Source organism: Ptiloglossa arizonensis, chromosome 3 (assembly GCF_051014685.1).
Source record: "Ptiloglossa arizonensis isolate GNS036 chromosome 3, iyPtiAriz1_principal, whole genome shotgun sequence".
NCBI classification, from domain to species: Eukaryota; Metazoa; Arthropoda; class Insecta; order Hymenoptera; family Colletidae; genus Ptiloglossa; species Ptiloglossa arizonensis.
The window spans coordinates 25,714,643-25,735,880 of record NC_135050.1 but is presented as its reverse complement, the minus strand read 5'-3'; the positions used below and the strand labels follow the sequence as shown (position 1 = coordinate 25,735,880).

The window sequence follows — 21,238 nt, the reverse complement described above, 5'->3', positions numbered from 1 at the left end:
GATACAAAGTCAAATTTTTTAGCAAATTTCTCGCATTGAAATTAATTCTTAACACACTGGATTGTTAACTACCTTCGGTAGTTTGTGCGCACACATTGTGAGCACACATTGAGGTTGAACGAGCACGGTCAAAATATATTCGGTGTCGAGCAATTCGATTTAACAAATCAGTAGATGTACCACCATTAATATTTCCTTATTTTTATTGTTTGCACACTTTCTACATTTCTCCAAAGAAATCACGCCTACTAACAGGTAAAAGTTTGTTGAAAATCAACTTTCCATCTGACTATTTAACCGTAACGTGCGCATCACCGAGTAAAAGATGCTTCGACAGCGCGCCATGCAGGATCCGCATGAATCGTTCTCGACCCCGTGTGTATAAAGAAGGAAAATACCCGACGCAAAATCGCTGATGCGGCAGTTAAAGAAAAGGAACATGTGACCTTCCGTTGTTCGTTTTTTCACCTGTCGAACGATGAAAAACCGGACGCCGTCAAAGAAACAATTAATCATCATCGGGACAAAAAGGAAAAACCATGAATCGGTAGAATCTCTATATACGGCAGGACGCGATCGCGGTGTGTCGATCGCCGCGAGTCTATTACAGACGAGCATCGGTACGCGGACTCCGCGGTGAAAGTTGATTGGCTCCGGTCAGCGATCGCGGCGATGGTGGGGGTACGGGGATGCGAGCGAGGGGTCAAATCAGTGCAGTTACGCACGTAGCTGCGCTGTCAGTCGGTAAACGTATCCCGTGGCGCGTGGTACTGTTAGCTCGTGTCGCGACGTAGGGTGAGTGCGCGCGCGTTTGCTTGGTTCACGAGCTTCGCAAGCTCCCGCACGCCGTGTTATTGCGAGTCCCACGCAAGAGAAAAAGAGAGAGAGAGAGAGAGAGAAAGCGTATAAGCGACCGTCTTCTCGCTCGTCGAGAAGACGCGGGTCTCGATGTGCGACTGATACGATGCGGTGAAGTGAAACGTGTCCTGGGCGCGGCGACTCCGGCGGAAGGAAAAGCTATCAAGCTGGCCGGCATGTGCACGCAGTTCTGCCGCGGCAATGCTGCTGCTGCTGCTGTCATCCTGGCGATGTTCCTCTGCCGGATTTGCTCCGCCGAGGAGCAACCCGGATCCTCGCACGGACCGGCCGTCCTGGAAACCTGCAACGTCACTGCCGATGGACGGGAGTTCACCTGTCGCGGGGCTGGTTTCCTGTCCATCCTGGACCCTCTCGATTCCGCTGTACTCCCATCCACCGAGAATCTCACGAAACTGTAAGTACATTGACAGTTGCACACTATTCACCGATCGTTTCACCGATGCCGCGCGTCGACTTTAACAACGGTACGGTCAGCGTTGGGCCGATTTACATCGAATAACTATCGACGCTTGCGATTCGAAACGGAGAATCGTTCGCGAGGATCGACGATCGCGATTAAAACGGATAATCGTTCGCAACGATGTCGTTCGTCGATCGCGTCAACGATTCTATCAATCGACGATTGAATTGATCGTAAATTGCTCGCAAAAATCAACGACCGAATTAATCGAATTAATCGCAGAGCGATGAAATTGATTCCTTTCGATCGATTTGTACCGTTATATGGAAATCCGTCCCGTACAAAATTATTTCGCGGTTGTCAGGTAATCGTTCGAAGAGGTTTTAATTTTTGTTCGATATTACAGGTAATACGTTATTGGTTATTCTCATTTGTTATGGTTTATTATCTAGATAACAAGATGTCCTTATTATTGGACGATGTTCTCGAGTTATCCGACACTCGAAAGTATTGTACAAGTTTATTATTTATTCAAATTTCGTAACAAATCTGTGGGGATACGTTCTTAAGTACCCGAATCTTTTAAACACGTGAGAAAAGAAGTTCTCTTGATCAACGATGGTGTCCAACAATTAATAATCGTCAATCGTTGGAAGCGATTCACGATAACCGTCGTAAAAGGTTAACATGGTAATCGATTAACATTAATCGTAACCAATTTCGACGATTCGATTTTCGATCGATTAATTACACGAACACTTGAAAATTAATCGATCAATCCCCAATTCTGATATTAGAACGCATTTGTGCTTTAACGATGAACGTTCGAACGTCTTTAATTTTTTTATTTCTCTTTTAAAATTTTCGCTACGTTTATTTCAATTCGTTCGTAATTGAGCGGTTCGCGTCAATTTCGGTCGATTGAATTTTTACTTGTTGAATATAAAAGATCACCCAACGAAAATGTTTGGAAAACTGTCGCGCAATTAAATACGTTATATTTATCTCGCTATACAAGTTCCACAATACACACGGGACCCGTTCCAGAGGTTCGGCTCGGGGACAAAAAATAGTGAAAACGTTTCGTGTAAACATACACCCTGTTTCGACCCTGTTTCCCGTAACCAGCCATTTTTACAGTCGGATAATTCTCGATCGCGAATCGAGTCGGTATTTATCAAAAGTAGCTAATGGTGTTCGTTGATAAGTCCCCGTGGTATTCAATTCCGTTTAGTTATATTCGGTGATCGAATTGCATTCCGAGCACTTCCTGCAAAGGTGAGCAGCTGCACATTACTGTGGTACAAAAATGGCTATAACTTAGGAACTGGGTCAAATAGGACACATGTTTATATGAACTGTTTTCATTGCCTCCGCGTCCTCGATCCACCGTTGAAGTGAGTTCCCCGTGTTACGGTGCACCCCGTAAAATACGTACAACGCGGTGCGATGCAAAATATCGCAAAAAAGCGAACGAATGCACAATATTCTTGGACTGAATTTAAAAAAAGAAAAAAAAAGGAAACTCTCGTGTATATTATTAAACATTGATATTTTATCGATAAAAATATCGATATAAAATATAACCTAACCCAGACCTAACCCAGACCTAACCTCTTCAAAAATACTTGCGCGTAGTTGCACTTTAACTTATTACATATTTCAAGCATTTTATAATTTTGTACGCAATAGAGTCGCCGATAAATATTCATAATTTAAATAAATATTCAAAGCTTACTCAGCATGAAACGTCATCCTCGAACAAAAGTTCAAAAATTCTTAAATTTCCGATCGGGAAAAATTGTTGGTATTTTCCAATTTCTATCCGTTTCGCGTTAGGGGTGGCGCCCCCTACCACGATGAACACCGTTCGACGAGGAGATTCGCGTACGAGGCCGCGCGAAAAACGAATTCGAACGATCGAGCTTTTATTCTGGCCTGGATTCCGGCCGGGAGTATTCCCCGTGACTTGATCGTGGTTTTCGTGGGGCTCGCGCACGGATAACGCTGGCCGCAGCGTTCGAACGCGTATCACCGCGTCGGGCTTGCCACGGCGCGTACTACTAACGCGTCGCGAGTTTATTTCCGTTTTATTTTCCGTGTTCTTTCGGGTCGCTACGGTAACGATCGGGAATTTTGTCTTTCCGCCAAATGTCGCCGCGGAGCGTACGGGGAAGGTGGCCACCAGTGGCAACGAGACGCGATCTAACCGGCGATACGGTGACTCGTTTACACGGAACGATCGTAAATTAAAATTACGATAAAACCGGTGTTACGAGCACGTCGAAACGTTCCCGGGAGCTAAAATTGAGTGGGAAAATACAACTATACGGAAAGCTCGCCGGTGATAAAACGTTGATTTTACAGGGGGAGCCGGTGAATTAAGTTACAATAAAATCGGACCGAGTGTATACAGGGTGGTCCGATAATTATTACCGTTCTAAACGTCATCGAGACCGATGGAAGATTTGTCTGGGAGTATTTCGCCGCGCGAAGTAAATTCGGGATTTCTTTTAATAGTTCTGGATATCTTTTAATGAACTGTTTCGTTCGAGATGGGGGACTTGGGTCGATTGAGTCGTCGAAACCTGTCGATTAGTTCTTTCATACTTTCGTGTAGTTTTATACTTGAACGTCTTTAATATTTTTATAATTTTTCATTGAAAGTATTCGAGTAACTTTCTGTTACTCGATTAAAAACGGACCAATAATCGAGGAGCAAAATTGATTGTTGATTGTATTGAATTTCAATGGGAAGGTGATAAGGATCGGTAGAGGTATATGGTGAACAATCGTTTATTTATTTGTTTAGTTAGTTATTTATACGCAGTCGGGGGTAATAGTACGTTTAATTTTGGAATACTTTCTTAGGTAATTTTGATGGATGGTATTGTAGGTACTCTCGATAAAGAAATTTAAATTACTTCTACGATCGTTGGTCGATTTATTTAAATGTTTCGAGTCCAATTTTTGTGTTCTCTTGGACGAAAGCAATGATTGAAAATATGTAAGAAGTAAATCGAGATTTATCGGTTTAGAGAAGGGAACCACTTAGCGTTGGAAGATATAAAAGTTAGGTTGATGATAAAAAAGGATGGAACGTTGGCAATAGAGTTATTCTCGGTCAAACTTTAAATAAGTAGTAGTTTCAAAACGTTGGTAACGGTTTAGTTAACCACGTACCTTTATGTATTTTAACATAAAAATATAGATATAGATATTGTAGATTTTGATAATTGTAATTATTTGAAGACTATCCCGGGAAGAACGAGATTCAAACGTAGTTTCAAAATGTTCGTAATAATTTGGTCATCCACGTACCTTTATATATTTTAACTTTATATATTTTAACATAAAAATTATAGATTTTGAAAATTGCAATTATTCAGTGATTATCTCGATAAGAACGAATCTAACAACAATCCTTAGACTCGTCAAATTGTTAGTTCTCTAAAGTCTGTAGTATGAAAAAAATACTCTCCTCTAGTTCTAGAATTAAAAAATGAGCGTTTTTCGGAAAAATGGAAAGAAAATTGAAAAAAAGAACGAGAAAGCGACGAGTAACGATTTTTAGAAATTATCCCGATAAAAATGAATCTAAAAACAATCCTCAGACTTTCTAAATTGCCAGCTCCCTATAGTCTATAGTGTACAAGAATACGTTTCCCTATTTCTAATGTTAAAAAATGACCATTCTTCGAAAAAAATGGAAAGAAAATTTAAAAAAAGAGTGAGCACTCGACGAGCAATGATTTTTAAAGATTATCCTGTTCAAAATGAATCTAAAAACAATCTTTAGACTTTCCAAATTGCCAGCTCCTATACCCTATGCTATAGAGAAATACTCTCCATTAGTTCTAGTATAAAAAAATGAGCATTTTCCAGAGAAATGGAAGGAAAATTAAAAACGGTCCAATAATCGAGAAGCAATGATTTTTAGAGATTATCCTGATGAGAACGAATCTAAAAACAATCCTTAGACTTGCCAAATTGCCAGTTCCCTATAGTCTCTAATATACAAAAATACTCTCCCCTAGTTCTAATGTTAAAGAATGAGCATTTTTCAGAGAAAGGGATGGAAAATTAAAAATGGACCAATAATCAAGAAGCAACAATTTTTAGAGATTATCCTGATAAGAATGAATCTAAAAACAATCTTTAGACTTTCCAAATTGCCAGTTCCCTATAGTCTCTAATATACAAAAATACTCTCCACTAGTTCTAATCTCAAAAAATGACCATTTCCCGTACAAGTGCAATGAAAATGAACAAATGACCGTCTCCTGTACCGATGGAGGGAAAACGAAAAAAAAACATCATCCTGATAAGAATGAATCTAAAAACAAACTTTAGACTTTCCAAATTGCCAGTTCCCTATAGTCTCTAATATACAAAAATACTCTCCACTAGTTCTAATATAAAAAAATGATCATTTCCCGTACAAGTGCAATGAAGATGAAAAAATGACCGTCTCTCGTATCGATGGAAGGAAAACGAAAAAAAAAAAAAAAAAAAAAACATCATCCTGATAAGAATGAATCTAAAAACAAACTTTCCAAATTGCCAGCTCCCTATACCCTATACTGTAGAAAAATACTCTCCACTAGTTCTAATATAAAAAAATGAGCATTTTCCAGAGAAATGGAAGGAAAATTAAAAACGGTCCAATAATCGAGAAGCAACGATTTTTAGAGATTATCCTGATGAGAATGAATCTAAAAACAATCTTTAGACTTTCCAAATTGCCAGTTCCCTATAGTCTCTAATATACAAAAATACTCTCCCTTAGTTCTAATCTCAAAAAATGCCCATTTCCCGTACAAGTGCAATGGAAATGAACAAATGACCGTCTCCCGTACCGATGGAAGGAAAACTAAAAAAAAAAACAACATCATCATAAGAATGAATCTTTAAGAGAAGAAGTAACTTGAAATGGCAGAAAAAGATTTTGAAAATTGCAATTATTCAGTGATTATCTCGATAATCGAGATAGGATCCCAGATCCATAAGAATGAATCTAAAAACAATCTTTCCAAATTGCCAACTCCTTATATCCTATACTATACAAAAATACTCTCCACTAGTTCTAATATAAAACAGTGTCCATTTCCCGTACAAGTGCAATGAAAATGAAAAAATAACCGTCACCCGTACCGATGGAAGGAAAACGGAAAAAAAAAAACAACAACAACAAACCAGCGATCGACGAGCAACGACAGCTGTTCCATCGATGCGATGTAAAAAAGACACGTCCCGTCTCGGGTGACGAACGCTTCCAAGAATAAAGGAACGCGAATACGCGTCGCGCAACGAGGAGCCATCTCTCGAAGGCAAAAGTTGTATGGAAGGCATAATCCGTACATGTACGGTGACGACGCGACCTACATACCTAGAGGCTGATCCTTCTCGGCCCGAAGACACTCGATATTTTATAGAACGCCATTTAGGATCAAGGAAACAACAGAATTTATGTAGACGGTATTCCCCGCGTATCTTCTTCTTCGTAATGGCGGCGATCTCGTCACAATCGCGTACCGAACGATCAGCACGATGGCTTCTCGAGATCGCACGGTTCCCCGGGGGATTCCTCTCGCCGTGTTCACTCGCGAAGATACCTCAGCACCGGCCAGAACTGCCCGTGAAGACGCGATGGAAACCGAAAGGAGAGCACTCGAAACGACCGAGAGCAATTTATCTTCCGCACGATGGAATCGGTTGATTAATCGTCACCGTCCTCGAGATTAATTCGAGACTTTGGGAACGAATCGTTGGGAATTACTGGGTTTTATCGATACTCGATCCTCGGTAAATAATGTGTACACCAGTTAATGGGTTAAACGTTCGATTTCGAGGAGATTGTCACGGTATCGTGAAACGTGGAAGCTCGAAGGTGATTAGAGTTTTGGAATATTTTTAGAATATTTTTTTGTCGAGATTGACGAGAATAAGAAGGTTTGAATTTTTTAGAGTATTATTCGAGAGTTCTTCGTAGATTTCGTATCAGTCTCGATAAGTCTCGAGACACTCGAAGTTATCGAAGGTCTTGAAAAATCTCGATTCTCTCGAACGTTACGAATATCACGAAACGTTGTAGGTGTATCGTGTAGGTCTTGAAGGATCTCGCTCGTAAAGGTCGCGAATAGCTCGATGAATCTTGAAACTCTTGAAAGCCGTGAACGTCTTGGTAAATCTCGGAACCCTTGAATGTCACGAGCGTCTTTGTAAATCATGAAAATCTTGAGTGTCTTAAACGTCTCGATAAATCTTGGAAATCTCGAGCGTTTTAAACGTCTTGTTAAATCTTGAAACTTTCGAGTGTCACGAGTGTGACTCGGTAAATCGGAAAAATCTTGAATGTCGCGAACCTCTATCGATAAATCTTGAAATTCTTGAACGCTTTAAACGTCTCGATAAATCTTGAAATTCCTCGAACGTCTTGATTCGTTTTTAAATACTCGAATGCATCGAAGGCATTGAACAATTTTCTCGAAAGTCACGAACACGTTTCGAAGAAATCCTCGTACCGTGTAATACCTCGAAAACGAAGTATCTCAAAATTGTGGAAAATTCTCGAAAGCTTTGCAGACAGATTCTTTTCTAACATTTCGACAAGCCTTGGAAAGAAGATCGTTGCAAAGGAGGAGCAAACATTAAACATTTCATTCGGTAGAATCTTCGATCCTTTCTATACCACGCTCTTGTGGTCTCTATTGTAGCTTTGGCAGCTGTCTGACGAAGCACACGCTGATACTACTGTGCGTCTTTACTACCATTAATAACCTAGGGATCGCGATACTTCAACATTTGTTGCTTATGTATTCGCAAAATATTAAAAATTCATTCTTCTCTGTCGTTTCAAGTTATTTCTTCTATTCTATTGGTAATTCTTTATTACTGATACAGTTCAGGGATACTTCGATACTTGTTGCTTATACTCGCAAAATATTCAAATTGATTATTTTCCCTCGTTTCAAGTTATTTATTCTAACAATTACTGATACAGTTCAGGGATACTTCAACATTTGTTGCTTATACTCGCAAAATATTAACATTCCTTCTTCTCTGCCATTTCAAGTTATTTCTTCTCTTCTATTAGTGATTCTTAATTAGTAATGCAGTTCAGAGATATTTCAACATTTGTTGCTTATACTCGCAAAATATTAAAATTCATTCTTTTCTGTCGTTTCAAATTATTTCTTCTCTTCTACTGGTAATTCTTAATTACTGATACAGTTCAGGGATACTTCAACATTTGTTGCTTATACTCGCAAAATATTAAAATTCATTCTTCTCTGTCGTTTCAAGTTATTTCTTCTATTCTATTAGTGATTCTTAATTACTAATACAGTTCAGGGATACTTCGATACTTGTTGCTTATACTCGCAAAATATTAAAATTCATTCTTTTCCCTCGTTTCAAATTATTTATTCTAACATATTGATACAGTTCAGGGATACTTCAACATTTGTTGCTTATATTCCTGAAATATTCAAATTGATCCTTTTCTACAGTTTCAAGTTATTTATTCTAACAATTACTGATATAGTTCAGGGATAAATAAGCTCCTTGGTAGTTCCGGGAACAATATCCGGAGTAATTAATTAATTCCTTCGTCTGACTCGAAATCCTCCGGGAATAATTAAATAGTTTCTCAACTATAGATACAGTGCTTATTAATCGTTAATTAAAAATTATAGAGAGACTCGTTCAATAATATCACAAGTTACGTATATTAGTTGTTACGTTTATAGTAACTGTATCGACAATGGAGTTACCTCGTATACGAGTTAATTGAATATTTATTATACATAAATCTACTTGGTTTTTAATAGAAAAGCTTTTTCTGGTATATCGCCAAACATAAAAAGTTTCCAACTAGTTTCTAACTCGTTCTTGAAAATCAAAGATTTCGAGGGTTGCAAAATAATGTAATTATTTAGTCCACTTTGGTCGTAAAATATTACTTAATATTTTTCGCGAATAAAAATATTACTTATTAATTTTTCGCGAATAAAAATATTACTTATTAATTTCTCGCGAATAAAAATATTACTTATTAATTTTTCGCGAATAAAAATATTACTTATTAATTTTTCGCGAATAAAACTATTACTTATTAATATTTTCAAAGAAAAACAACTATTTTCCCTAAAGAAAATCTATTATTTTCCCTAAGGAAAATCTACTATTTTACTCTAAAGAAAATTTACTACTTTTCTCAAAGAAATTCTACTATTTTTTCCAAAGAAAATCTACTATTTTTCCTAAAAAAAATCTACTATTTTCCCTAAAGAAAATCTATTATCTTCCCCAAGGAAAATCTACTATTTTACTCTAAAGAAAATTTACTACTTTTCTCAAAGAAATTCTACTATTTTTTCCAAAGAAAATCTACTATTTTTCCTAAAAAAAATCTACTATTTTCCCTAAAGAAAATCTATTATCTTCCCCAAGGAAAATCTACTATTTTACTCTAAAGAAAATTTACTACTTTTCTCAAAGAAATTCTACTATTTTTTCCAAAGAAAATCTACTATTTTTCCTAAAAAAAATCTACTATTTTCCCTAAAGAAAATCTATTATCTTCCCCAAGGAAAATCTACTATTTTACTCTGAAGAAAATTTACTACTTTTCTCAAAGAAATTCTACTATTTTTCCAAAGAAAATCTACTATTTTCCCTAAAAAAAATCTACTATTTTCCCTAAAGAAAATCTATTATCTTCCCCAAGGAAAATCTACTATTTTACTCTGAAGAAAATTTACTACTTTTCTCAAAGAAATTCTACTATTTTTTCCAAAGAAAATCTACTATTTTCCCTAAAAAAAATCTACTATTTTCCCTAAAGAAAATCTATTATCTTCCCCAAGGAAAATCTACTATTTTACTCTAAAGAAAATTTACTACTTTTCTCAAAGAAAATCTACTATTTTCCACCAAAATTGATATTCTGCTTACCTTAACCGTATCTCGTGCGCCACAGTTTTCCATTAGTACCTCAAGGCAGACCGCTAGAATTGTAAACCACCGACGGTACCCGGTAAACGAAATCGAGACCTAATTAGCGGCAATCGCGACACTCCAGGCCGGGTAATTAACGAGAAAGGTTTACGATCGTTCGACGAAAGGATGAATGAAAGATTTCGCGTCTCGCGCGCTCTTTTCCAGGCCTCATCATCGGTCGCCACGATTTTCTATAAATATTTTCGGAGCACCGCAAGCACGGTGCACCGGCGCTTTTAAAAGCGTCGTTGATTTATTTTTCTACAGCGCGGGGAGATTAATCGCCGCCGACGCAGCGATGGTATCGCGGTCGTTGAAAGGGCTGATGTAGAACTGTCTTTATGTAATAAATGGAGCAACTGTTGATCGTGGAACGATTGCCAGGAACGGGTTTCCTTCGGGAAAATTTATGTAATACCCACTTACGTTTTTCTCGAACTCCTCGCACGGCCGATATTCTCGCGGCGAGTTGGCGCGAATCCGATTCCACCGTGTCTCTTCGTTGTTGTTTTCCCTTCAGTTTCAACGCGTCTGGACAACCGCTTGATTTTTATCGCTTAATGCTCCCTCTTTCTCTTCTTTTTTTTTCTTTTCCCTTATCGTCGATCCGGATGAAAATAAACTCGTTTTCGTTCTCGCGAGAACTTACCGGGAAATTGAAATTTTTTCCAAGAGTGGTGTATTTGAAACTTGTTTCTTTTTTTATTATTGTAACGAGAGAAATTGTATCAGAGTAACAGATCGCTTTACAAAAGCATGCCAAAGTCCTGTGACAAAGCATAGGTGGAATTTTTATTCCGATCGTTGATGAACGGTAAAAAAGAGGATAATAATTAACGAATGGAAGCAATGTACGATTGGACGGTTCGATTGTCATTTGTTCATTGCGGTATGCATCATTTTGTAATCGGAACTCGAATTTCGATTCAACGGGTAACGAATAAACTTTAACCGGATTAAAAGTTTTTCCGGAACGGTGGTTATTCGTTTGGAAAAAGGTGTGATTTATAACGGTGGTAAATCCGAAATCGGTGATAAATCAACAAACACGTAGCACTGCGTTTTCGTTTGCAGAAATTTATCTAGCATTACACGATGCTCCATTAATCCTCGCAGTGTTTGGACAATTACGGGAGAAACCACATTTGGGTCCAAACCGACCCGTAATTTGACCCTGTTTGCACAGGTAGTTCGTACAAAAATTACACTACTTTGTTGTACTTTTTTTTCACTTTTAAGGAAAGTTGTATCAACGAGTGCAGTGCAAAAGTCTCTATTGGTCTGAAAAGACCCAGGTGTCGTACAGCGAAGGTCAATATCGATAACAAAATATAAACAAACAACCGACAGATACGTATGAAAAAGAACGCTCTTGTGTACAACGAAAACGATCAGTTTGATATATATTCTAAACAAATAGGAAATAAAGTTCGATCTGAAAATCTGAACGCAAACCTTACGATAAGAGTAAATTATAGCAGTTAGTCATAGGAAAGGCAAAGAATAATAGTTTAATTTTTAATAGCCAAGAAATTTCGATTATTGTTATATTTGTGGGTGATTGCAAATGTATTTGAATTGTACAAAATATATATATGTTTGAAGTGAACACATATATATTCGAAGAAATAGATATATTCTTCGATATATGCGAAGAACTTATTATACAGGATGTCCCAATCATCACCGGTCGATTTGAATTTCACGTTATTTTTAAAACGTCTAACCGATTAACTTGAAACTTGACATATATCATCTAGACAGATGGGAAATTAATCGTGGATAAGTACACGGTGAAAGAACCCGTGCAAATTGTACAGGTGTATTACGAAAAATCGCGATGTTTGGAAGAAAAGTAAATCGACCGGTGATGATTGGGACACCCTTTATTATTCGATATATGCGAAGAAATAGAAATATTCTTCGATATATGCGAAGAAATAGCTATATTCTTCGATATATTCGAAGAAATAGAAATATTCTTCGATATTTGCAAAGAAATAGAAATATTCTCGATATATACGAAAAAATAGATACATTCTTCGATATATGCGAAGAAATAGTTATATTCTTCGATATATGCGAAAAAATAGAAATATTCTTCGATATATGCGAAGAAATAGCTATATTCTTCGATATATCCGAAGAAATAGAAATATTCTTCGATATATCCGAAGAAATAGAAATATGTTTCGATATATGTGAAGGAATAAAAGTATTCTTCGATATACCCGAAGAAATAGAAGTATTCTTTATTAAAAGTGTTTTTCAGAAGATGTAGCGTATTCGTGAAGGTTTGCTGCGTTAATTTCTAGTAGATTCGTGAACCCTTTAATAATGTCCCAACCGTTAACGACTGACCTGCAGTTGCACACCGATGAACCTCACGTCGCGGTATGTCGGTTGCTTAGCAGTGAAGAATCACGTACTATCGCGGACACGGTTAATTTCATAATGTTCCGAGGGGACGCTTTCACGAGACGCATAATCGATCGATGTTGTTACGCGAATCATTTCTCCGCGTTTCACTATCGACTCGTCATCGATTATCGATTAATTCTCTCGTCGATCGCGTTTCTCGTCCCCACAGGCGGCAATTAACTCGCGACGCTGACCTTTCACTCGAATTAATTTCTTACCCCTGAAACTTCTTCTCTTCGATTAACAACAAAGAACCGTATTGCACAATTCAACACGGTAGAAACCGAGCAACCAATTTCAACGTTGCGTATCACTTATTACGGTGATTTTAACGCCCGTAAAAAGTATCATTTTTATTCCCCGCGTTTTTCTTACGAAATCTTTATCGTCTCCCTTATTACAGAGATTTTACGTTCGTTAATCGTAAAAAGTGAATCGTTTTTATTCCAACCCCCCGCGCTTCTTGTATCGTCGTTACTACACAACCATGATTCTTTTAATATCGAATTTTAACGATCGTATATATCTCTTTATCACCGAGATTGAAGAAAAAGTACGATAGAAAATATTTCCGATAAATGTTCCATACCCTAGACAGTGTTTTCAAAATTGACTGGCGAAAGAAAATACGACGTGGATAAATGAAATATTTTCTCCGTTAGTACAACGATCGTGGAAGTGTAACAACTGTCGGGATATATTTTTCTTTAGTTTCAAACCTATCATTTATCACAAGCACGAGATCTGAAGAAATATCTAATTTTTCAGGGTTCGTATCTTTCAAAGTGTTCGGAGAACCAGTGTTTCCGTTTAAGAAAACCTGTTACATTTTTTTAATTACCTTCTTCTTGCAAATCGAGGACCTCTTAAGTGCAAGGACCGATTCGGTCGTCTCTCTTGACCCTTTGCGGTACTACGTGTGTTACAGTCGGGCCCGAAAGAGTTAAGACCGCACTTTCTGTAAACGCGTGCTCGAAGGTCACGCAAGGATTGAATGTTAAATGTCTAGCAGTTGGTGTCCGCGAAGAATGGCACATCCACGCCACGTGTCCAAGAACACGTTTCTCGTATTGAGAATCGATGGAGACGAACCGTTTACGCGAATCATTACGCTCCAAGGACGTAAATAATTTAACGACCGTGGAGCTTTCAAAGATGGTATACCTCGAACTTGAACCTTTGTTGCTTGCAGCTGAGAATACGGTATCGTCGTAGACGATTCGACGGTGTTCGATCGAAGCGATTCCAATTGTTTTTAAATTTAGGGTGCGCGACTTGTCTTCGAATTTCGGAACAATCGAGATGTAGTTTTTCAATTTTTGTTAATTGGTCACCGGTCGATACGAGCGAGATACGATCGAGATCTTACGTCGAGTACACTTTCGTGACTTGGAGTAATTTCGCGGTACAACTTTATGGACGATGATAAATTAAAGAAAAGAAAAAATTGTAAAAGATTGCAATTGTATTATGTAGAGGAAAAAGAATCTTTTCGACGAGTATTTAGGGAGACAATTTTGTTCGAAATATTTTTCAATAGCTTTTGCAATTTAAGATATATAGATAGAAATACAATAGATATAGTTAGATATAGATAGATATAGATAATATATAGATAGATATAGATAATATATAGATAGATATAGATAATATATAGATAGATATAGATAATATATAGATAGATATAGATAATATATAGATAGATATAGATAATATATAGATAGATATAGATAATATATAGATAGATATAGATAATATATATAAATACAATAAAGAAATGGTTAGCTTTGATGAAAAGGCTGGTATCTCCCTTAAAATCGAAAACAGTTCTCAGATCGAATCGGTGTACATTTCGAGCAATAAACTTCCATAAAAATTGAATTTCCCCGATCCTCCCTGATCCATACAGCAGAGTCGTCGTCTTCGTTGAATTGCCAGCCAACGGTTATTTTCCATCGCGAAATTAGGAAGTGCTTAAAAACGTATTTGCTCGACGAGAGTGCTCTCGATGCTCGAGAGCTGAAAGCGGGGTATGCTCGCGACAGGAAAAATGCATCTCGCGAAAAGCTGTCTCGTCGCGCACTGTACCGTACCTCCACACATATACACGCGTATATCATCGAAATCCACGATCTGTGTGAAAACACTAAGGATTGATTTTTCTGATAGCGAGGAGGGTTGAAATTTCACCGAGTAGTTTCCTTTGTTCTCGATCTCGGCTCGATACGCTTCACGATTCAATGAATCCCCCCACCACCGCACCACCGCCACCACTACGAGCCTCCCCTAAATCACGTAAGAAAGTTGTCGAGTCGGAGAACTTCTTTCCGACTTTCTTACTTAGCACGGACACTCCCCCGAGACCGAGTGACGTTCCCACCCACACACGGAGCCATTAATTCCTGCTGTTCGAGAGGAATACGGGAAGCACTCCTACGCGACGAGGGTGATAACTTGCTCCTTCACGGGGAAAGGTACACGCCATCGTCTCTGGATATTTGACGTCACGGGAGGGAAAAGAATAGGGGTTAATCGAAGTGCTGTGGACAGAGTAGGGATGCAGAGACTCGTGTGCTCGATAAAGATCTCGCTCGACGATCGAGAGCCACCGGTTATCTTTAACCGAGGGTCGGTGGAGAATTTTTTCAAAACTTCCAATCTCGAACTAACAAACTTTCGTACGGAGATTGGCGAAGTTTTACACGGGTGAACGACGAATCGAAACAATCTGTACAATTATTCGATCGAATGAATATTTCTTTCGATCGTAATCGTTCGAATTGTAATTTTTATCGAAGCAGAAATTAACGACGAGTCACTTGTCTTCTTTTCGTTATTCGTGAGTTTTACTCGGACTGTTATTCGTCCACTCGAATTCGAACTATGTGTAATTACAAATAAATTGTAATAAAATACGATGTGTAAAATATGTACGTAAGACAGTTTACAGTTACACGTTGTTCTTAATCCAATCTTAATTAACATTACTCAGAGAGAACTCAACTTGAGAACTTCAAGTCGAGTTTATCGTAACTTTTTACACTTTGTTTGCTTACGTATTTATTCTTCGTCAAATTTATACACAATTCTCGCAATTGTTCAACGATGAATCTTGTTTGCTCACGTATTTATTCTTTGTCAAATTTATAAAATTCTCCTTATCAAATTGTTCAACTCTTTATCAAATCGTTCAACGATGAATCTTGTTTGCTCACGTATTTATTCTTCGTCAAATTTATACATAATTCTCGGTTAAGTGTCTCGCAATTGTTCAACGATGAATCTTCTTTGCTCACGTATTTATTCTTTGTCAAATTTATAAAATTGTCCTTATCAAATTGTTCAACTCTTTATCAAATCGTTCAACGATGAATCTTGTTTGCTCACGTATTTATTCTTCGTCAAATTTATACATACTTCTCGGTTAAGTGTCTCGCAATTGTTTAACGATGAATCTTCTTTGCTCACTTATTTATTTTTAATCAAATTTATACATACTAGTACTTCTCGGTTAAGGGTCTAGCAATTGTTCAACGACGAATCTCGAATAATTCTCGTTTAATTCGTACGGATCGCGAGGCTCTCGCGTGACTATTTCTCCTCGGAGTAGAAATTTAATGGAATAATTATCGCAGCTCGATTCTCGATCATACGAGTATCTCTACGAGCATCGAGCGAAACTATTAACTATTCCAGTCACGATCACGAGCCGAGTCACGTGTACATGACGTTGTCGTGAAAGTAATACCACCGGCGGTTGCCAAATTCGATTCATTTGCTTGCACGGAAAAGGAATATTTCGACATTTTATTATTATCTTGTATGATCCTTTCGGTTACGGTCGCTCGAAAATATCGAACGGGTCGAAACGTTAATGAAATTAGGATCGCGTAACCGGCGTAAGTTTGTACAACAACGCGACGATTGCAAATCGGTCGAAAACAAAAGTCTCGGGACGGTTGCTAAATTCCACGAATAACCGTGAACGAGGATACATTGTTCGATATTTTACAACGGAAGTATTATACACAGCGACAGTTTTCAATATAAAAATATATCGAATACAGAAATGAAAATTATTAATGAAAACATACTGGTATGAATATCGGAATATATGATACTAGTATTAAAATATTAGTTACGATTTGTACGCAATCTTTTGATTGAAATTAATGCTTCTTATTGCAATCATCGGTAAAAATTCAACAAACGTTTAAATCTTATCCTCGTCGATACATCCGCTGCGTATCTTGATCACAGCATGTACTAATTTTAACGTTGGTTAATTTTGTATACTTCTCGTTGCAACGTTACGTATCAGGTTTCCACGATCATGAAAAATCGAAAGATTCTAAGTACGTGTAATAGATCGTTCGATAAGTTTTCTCGTTCGATACGAAATCGAGCTATCAGGTTCGTCGTTTTATTTTTCTAAAGATACTACTGTTCGATGAACGTTTGTAAAGTTTCGTATAGATCTGTCGACTCATTGGTGTATTTCTTCGATGTTGTAACAGTATTTTTTCATAATATAAAAATTGACAAAACTTATTGTACAATCTAGAAGTTCTGTCCATAACTGTACATACAGGATTATTAAAAGTTCTGATAACTTCACGACCGATCGGAGTAAGTTATCGAAATGGTACACTCGTTGGAGAGGTAATTCACAACCACGTGGTAATTACTTTCACCGTGGACGATCGTTCGACGATTCAGCAGAAATCAATTTCAAGAGACGGGCGGATTCCGCGCTAGATTCCATCCGTGTGACGAATCGTAATATGGGTCGAAACGAATGTAGCCCGGGTTACCGAAGGCCAGTGGAGATTCCGGAACGCGAGAAAAATTTGCATTCTGTAACAAAAAAGAAGAAAAAAAAAAAAGAAAGAAACAAAAAACAGAAAAAAAAAGAAAGCAGAAAAATAAGAGAGAAAAAGAATCTGCATTTTTCGTTGGTAATTCGCGTCGCGCGGGTACGAGCAGGGACGAGAAGAACGACGAGAGAACATTGTGACGAAGTCGAAGGAATTTCGAGCGGGGTCTGGCCAATCGAGACACGGTAATCCGGAAATATTCGTGTCACATGTGTACCGGATACATCACTTTTCTCGGGGTGCGCGCGCGCATTCGTATACGCGCTTGAAAACGAATTCATTTCGAGCACGCGTGTACCGTTTGAATGATTCTTCTAATTTCGTACCGATCGTGGTTATCTTCCTAACAAAGTATTTTTCGAGATTGTGATATTTTCAAAAGATAGTTTGCAATGATTGTGATATTAGGAGATATTTTTTTGGGGAGTGTAGTATTTATTAAGATAGTATTTTTTAAGATTTTGATTTTCCAAAAAGTAATTTACAACGATTGTGATATTACGAGATATTTTTTTAGGTGTAATATTTACTAGGATAGTATTTTTTAAGATTGTGATTTTCCAAAAAGTAATTTACAACAATTGTGATATTACGAGATATTTTTTTGCGTGTAGTATTTACTAGGATAGTATTTTTTAAGATTGTGATAATTCCAAAATTAGTTTACAACGATTGTGATATTACGAGATATTTGTTTAGGTGTAATATTTACTAGGATAGTATTTTTTAAGATTGTGATTTTCCAAAAAGTAATTTACAACGATTGTGATATTACGAGATATTTTTTTAGGTGTAATATTTACTAGAATAGTATTTTTTAAGATTGTGATAATTCCAAAATTAGTTTACAACGATTGTGATATTTTCAAAAGATAGTTTGTAATGATTGTGATATTAGGAGATATTTTTTTGGGGGGAGTGTAGTATTTACCAAGATGGTATTTTTGTAAGATTGTGATAATTCCAAAATTAGTTTACAACGATTGTGATATTTTCAAAAAATAGTTTGCAAAGATTGTGATATTAGGAGATATTTTTTTTGAAGGTGTAGTATTTACTAAGATAGTATTTTTTAAGATTTTGATTTTCCAAAAAATAATTTGCAGTGATTGTGATATTATGAGATATGTTTCTTTGCGTGTAGTATTTACTAGGATAATATTTTTCGAGGTTGCACATTTTAAAAAAAGAATTTACAGAGATTGTTACGAGATACTCTTTTCGACGAAAACGTATGAAATTTCTAACATTACGAAATACTATTTTCGAAAAGAATATAAAGATTGTAATATTACGAGATACCATTCCCGAAAGGAATTTACGAAATATGTAATATCACGAGACACTATTTTCGAAAAGAGTATAAAGACTGTAATATTACGAGATACCATTTCCGAAAAGAATCTATAAAATATGTAATATTACGAGATACTGTTCTCAAAAAGAATTTACCAAGTATGCAATCTCACGAGAGATATTATTTTCTATTCGACTACCGATTAAATAGTATTTTCCAAGATGGTACATTTCCGGAGAAATGTTTACGAAGTTCGTACCAATGCGAAATACTCTTTTCTATTTAGGTACTGTTTAGATACCCTCGATAATATTATTAATATCTTTGCTTCGATTCTTTATAGAATCGAGCTCGCTCGTAAGCAAGCCCACACACAAAATTACCACTACGATTTCTTCTATGTTCTTCCTTTATCCAAAATTCTCGATAAATTAAACTCAATTTCAAAACCCCAAATTTCACGAATACAAACGACCACCGATAACATTTTGGAAACATTTTACGCAAGGTTGGAGGAACGGTATATTTTTAAGATTTTTTTACGAGACTCCTCCCCTCGATCTTTCTAGGGTGAACTTTTTTTTTTATCGTGGATGTAAAGAAAGAACGTCTCGATGGTAAATTCCTTGGAAATGATTTTCCTTTTTTTTTTTTTTTCTTTCTTTATCCCCCGACGACAGGACGAATTTCGGGCGAACACCTTTTTTTTCTCGTCGAGGAACGAGCCGATCCGTGTGCTCGTCTCCGTGATTAGGCGTAGTCCAATTTTAGGCAAACGAGCGTCGGCTTGTTGACCCGAAAAATTGTACAAGATTCGCTCGTCGGTACGGCCAGAAAATTGACGTAAACTCTCGACCTCCACGCTCCTCGTGAAAGTTGGCTGCAATTAAAACTTTGATGCAGCTAGTCGGGCGAGCAAGAACGAACGCGTACAAACGAACGCGGCTCGGTTGTGTGTACCTCGACACCTAGGGAAATGGGAAATTGTGGTTCGCGTGGGAGGGACGAGTGCTCGTTGAATCGTTTCTCCTCGAGCACCGTTTAAACGTCTTGGAAATATTCCACTGTTTCGCGGCGATCTCCATCCAACTCACACGCGAGACTCGCGAGAGGATTTGTACACGTCTGTGCACCTCGGGGATTTTTATATTCGCAGGGATAAATCCAGTGATCGAACGATTGCGTTCTCTGGAATATTTCAGTTACATATATACAGTGTATTAAGTGTATATATTGAGGAAAAAAATGTTGCACAAAGTTTGGCGATAAAGATCCTGTTACGGTATTGTAAATAATTATTGTAGCAATTGTTATCGACCCACAGTGAAAAGTTTCACTTTTCCACGGTCAAGACTAAAGGAACACTAAGAATTTGTTATTACCAAGTAATTTTTATCGGTGTTGGTAATAATCTTAACAATGTTGGACCATATCTATTTGAATTCAACGTGTGGCGGAGGAATTCAATATATCGAGTATTTGTAAGTAAGAATAATTGATTTTGAATCCGAGAGACTACTTGTAGGACCTGCGACACGATCAGAGGGAGAATTTGCGACCTAATGAGAGAGAAAATTTGCGACACGATAAGAGGGAGACTTCGCGACAAAATGAGAGGGAGACTTCGTGGCACGAAAAGAGGGAGACTTCGCGACACGATAAGAGGGAGACTTCGCGACAAAATGGGAGGGAGACTTCGTGACACGATAAGAGGGAGACTTCACGACACGATGGGAGGGAAACTTCGTGATACGATGAGAGGAAGAATTCGCGACATAATGAGAGAGAAAATTTATGACGTAATGGTAGAGAAGAATTTGTGACACAGTGAGAGGAAGAATTCGCGACCTAATGAGAGAAAAAATTTGCGACTTGATAAGAGGGAGACTTCGTGACACGGTAAGAGGGAGACTTCACGACACGATGAGAGGGAAACTTCGTGATACGATGAGAGGAAGAATTCGCGACATAATGAGAGAGAAAATTTATGACGTAATGGTAGAGAAGAATTTGTGACACAATGAGAGGAAGAATTCGCGACCTAATGAGAGAAAAAATTTGCGACTTGATAAGAGGGAGACTTCGCGACAAAATGGGAGGGAGACTTCGTGACACGGTAACAGGGAGACTTCGTAATACGACGAGAGGAAGAATTCACGACATAATGAGAAAAAGAATTTGCGACACGATAAGAGAGAAACTTCGCGACACGATAAGAGGGAGAGTTCGCAGACACGATACGAAGTGAACTCTGCGATACTATTACAGGGAGACTTCACAGACACGATAGAAAGGAACAAAATAAACGAGTCGATCGACAAGAAACTCGCGAAAGAAACGATAAGGAGTATTCATGTCCAC

The 21,238-nt window shown here is 37.6% G+C and overlaps 1 protein-coding gene across 2 annotated transcripts in view; it reads left to right on the top strand.

Annotated features, from left to right (window-relative positions):
• Positions 1 to 618: 618 nt before the first annotated feature.
• Positions 619 to 21,238, top strand: part of Rk (G-protein coupled receptor rickets) — a 51,382-nt gene continuing 30,762 nt past the window's right edge. For both annotated transcript variants that reach the window (XM_076306972.1, XM_076306971.1), the window contains exon 1: positions 619 to 1,273. In XM_076306972.1, the coding sequence (XP_076163087.1) occupies positions 1,035 to 1,273 (239 nt within the window). In that variant the 5' untranslated portion in view covers positions 619 to 1,034. The remainder of the gene's footprint in view (positions 1,274 to 21,238) is intronic.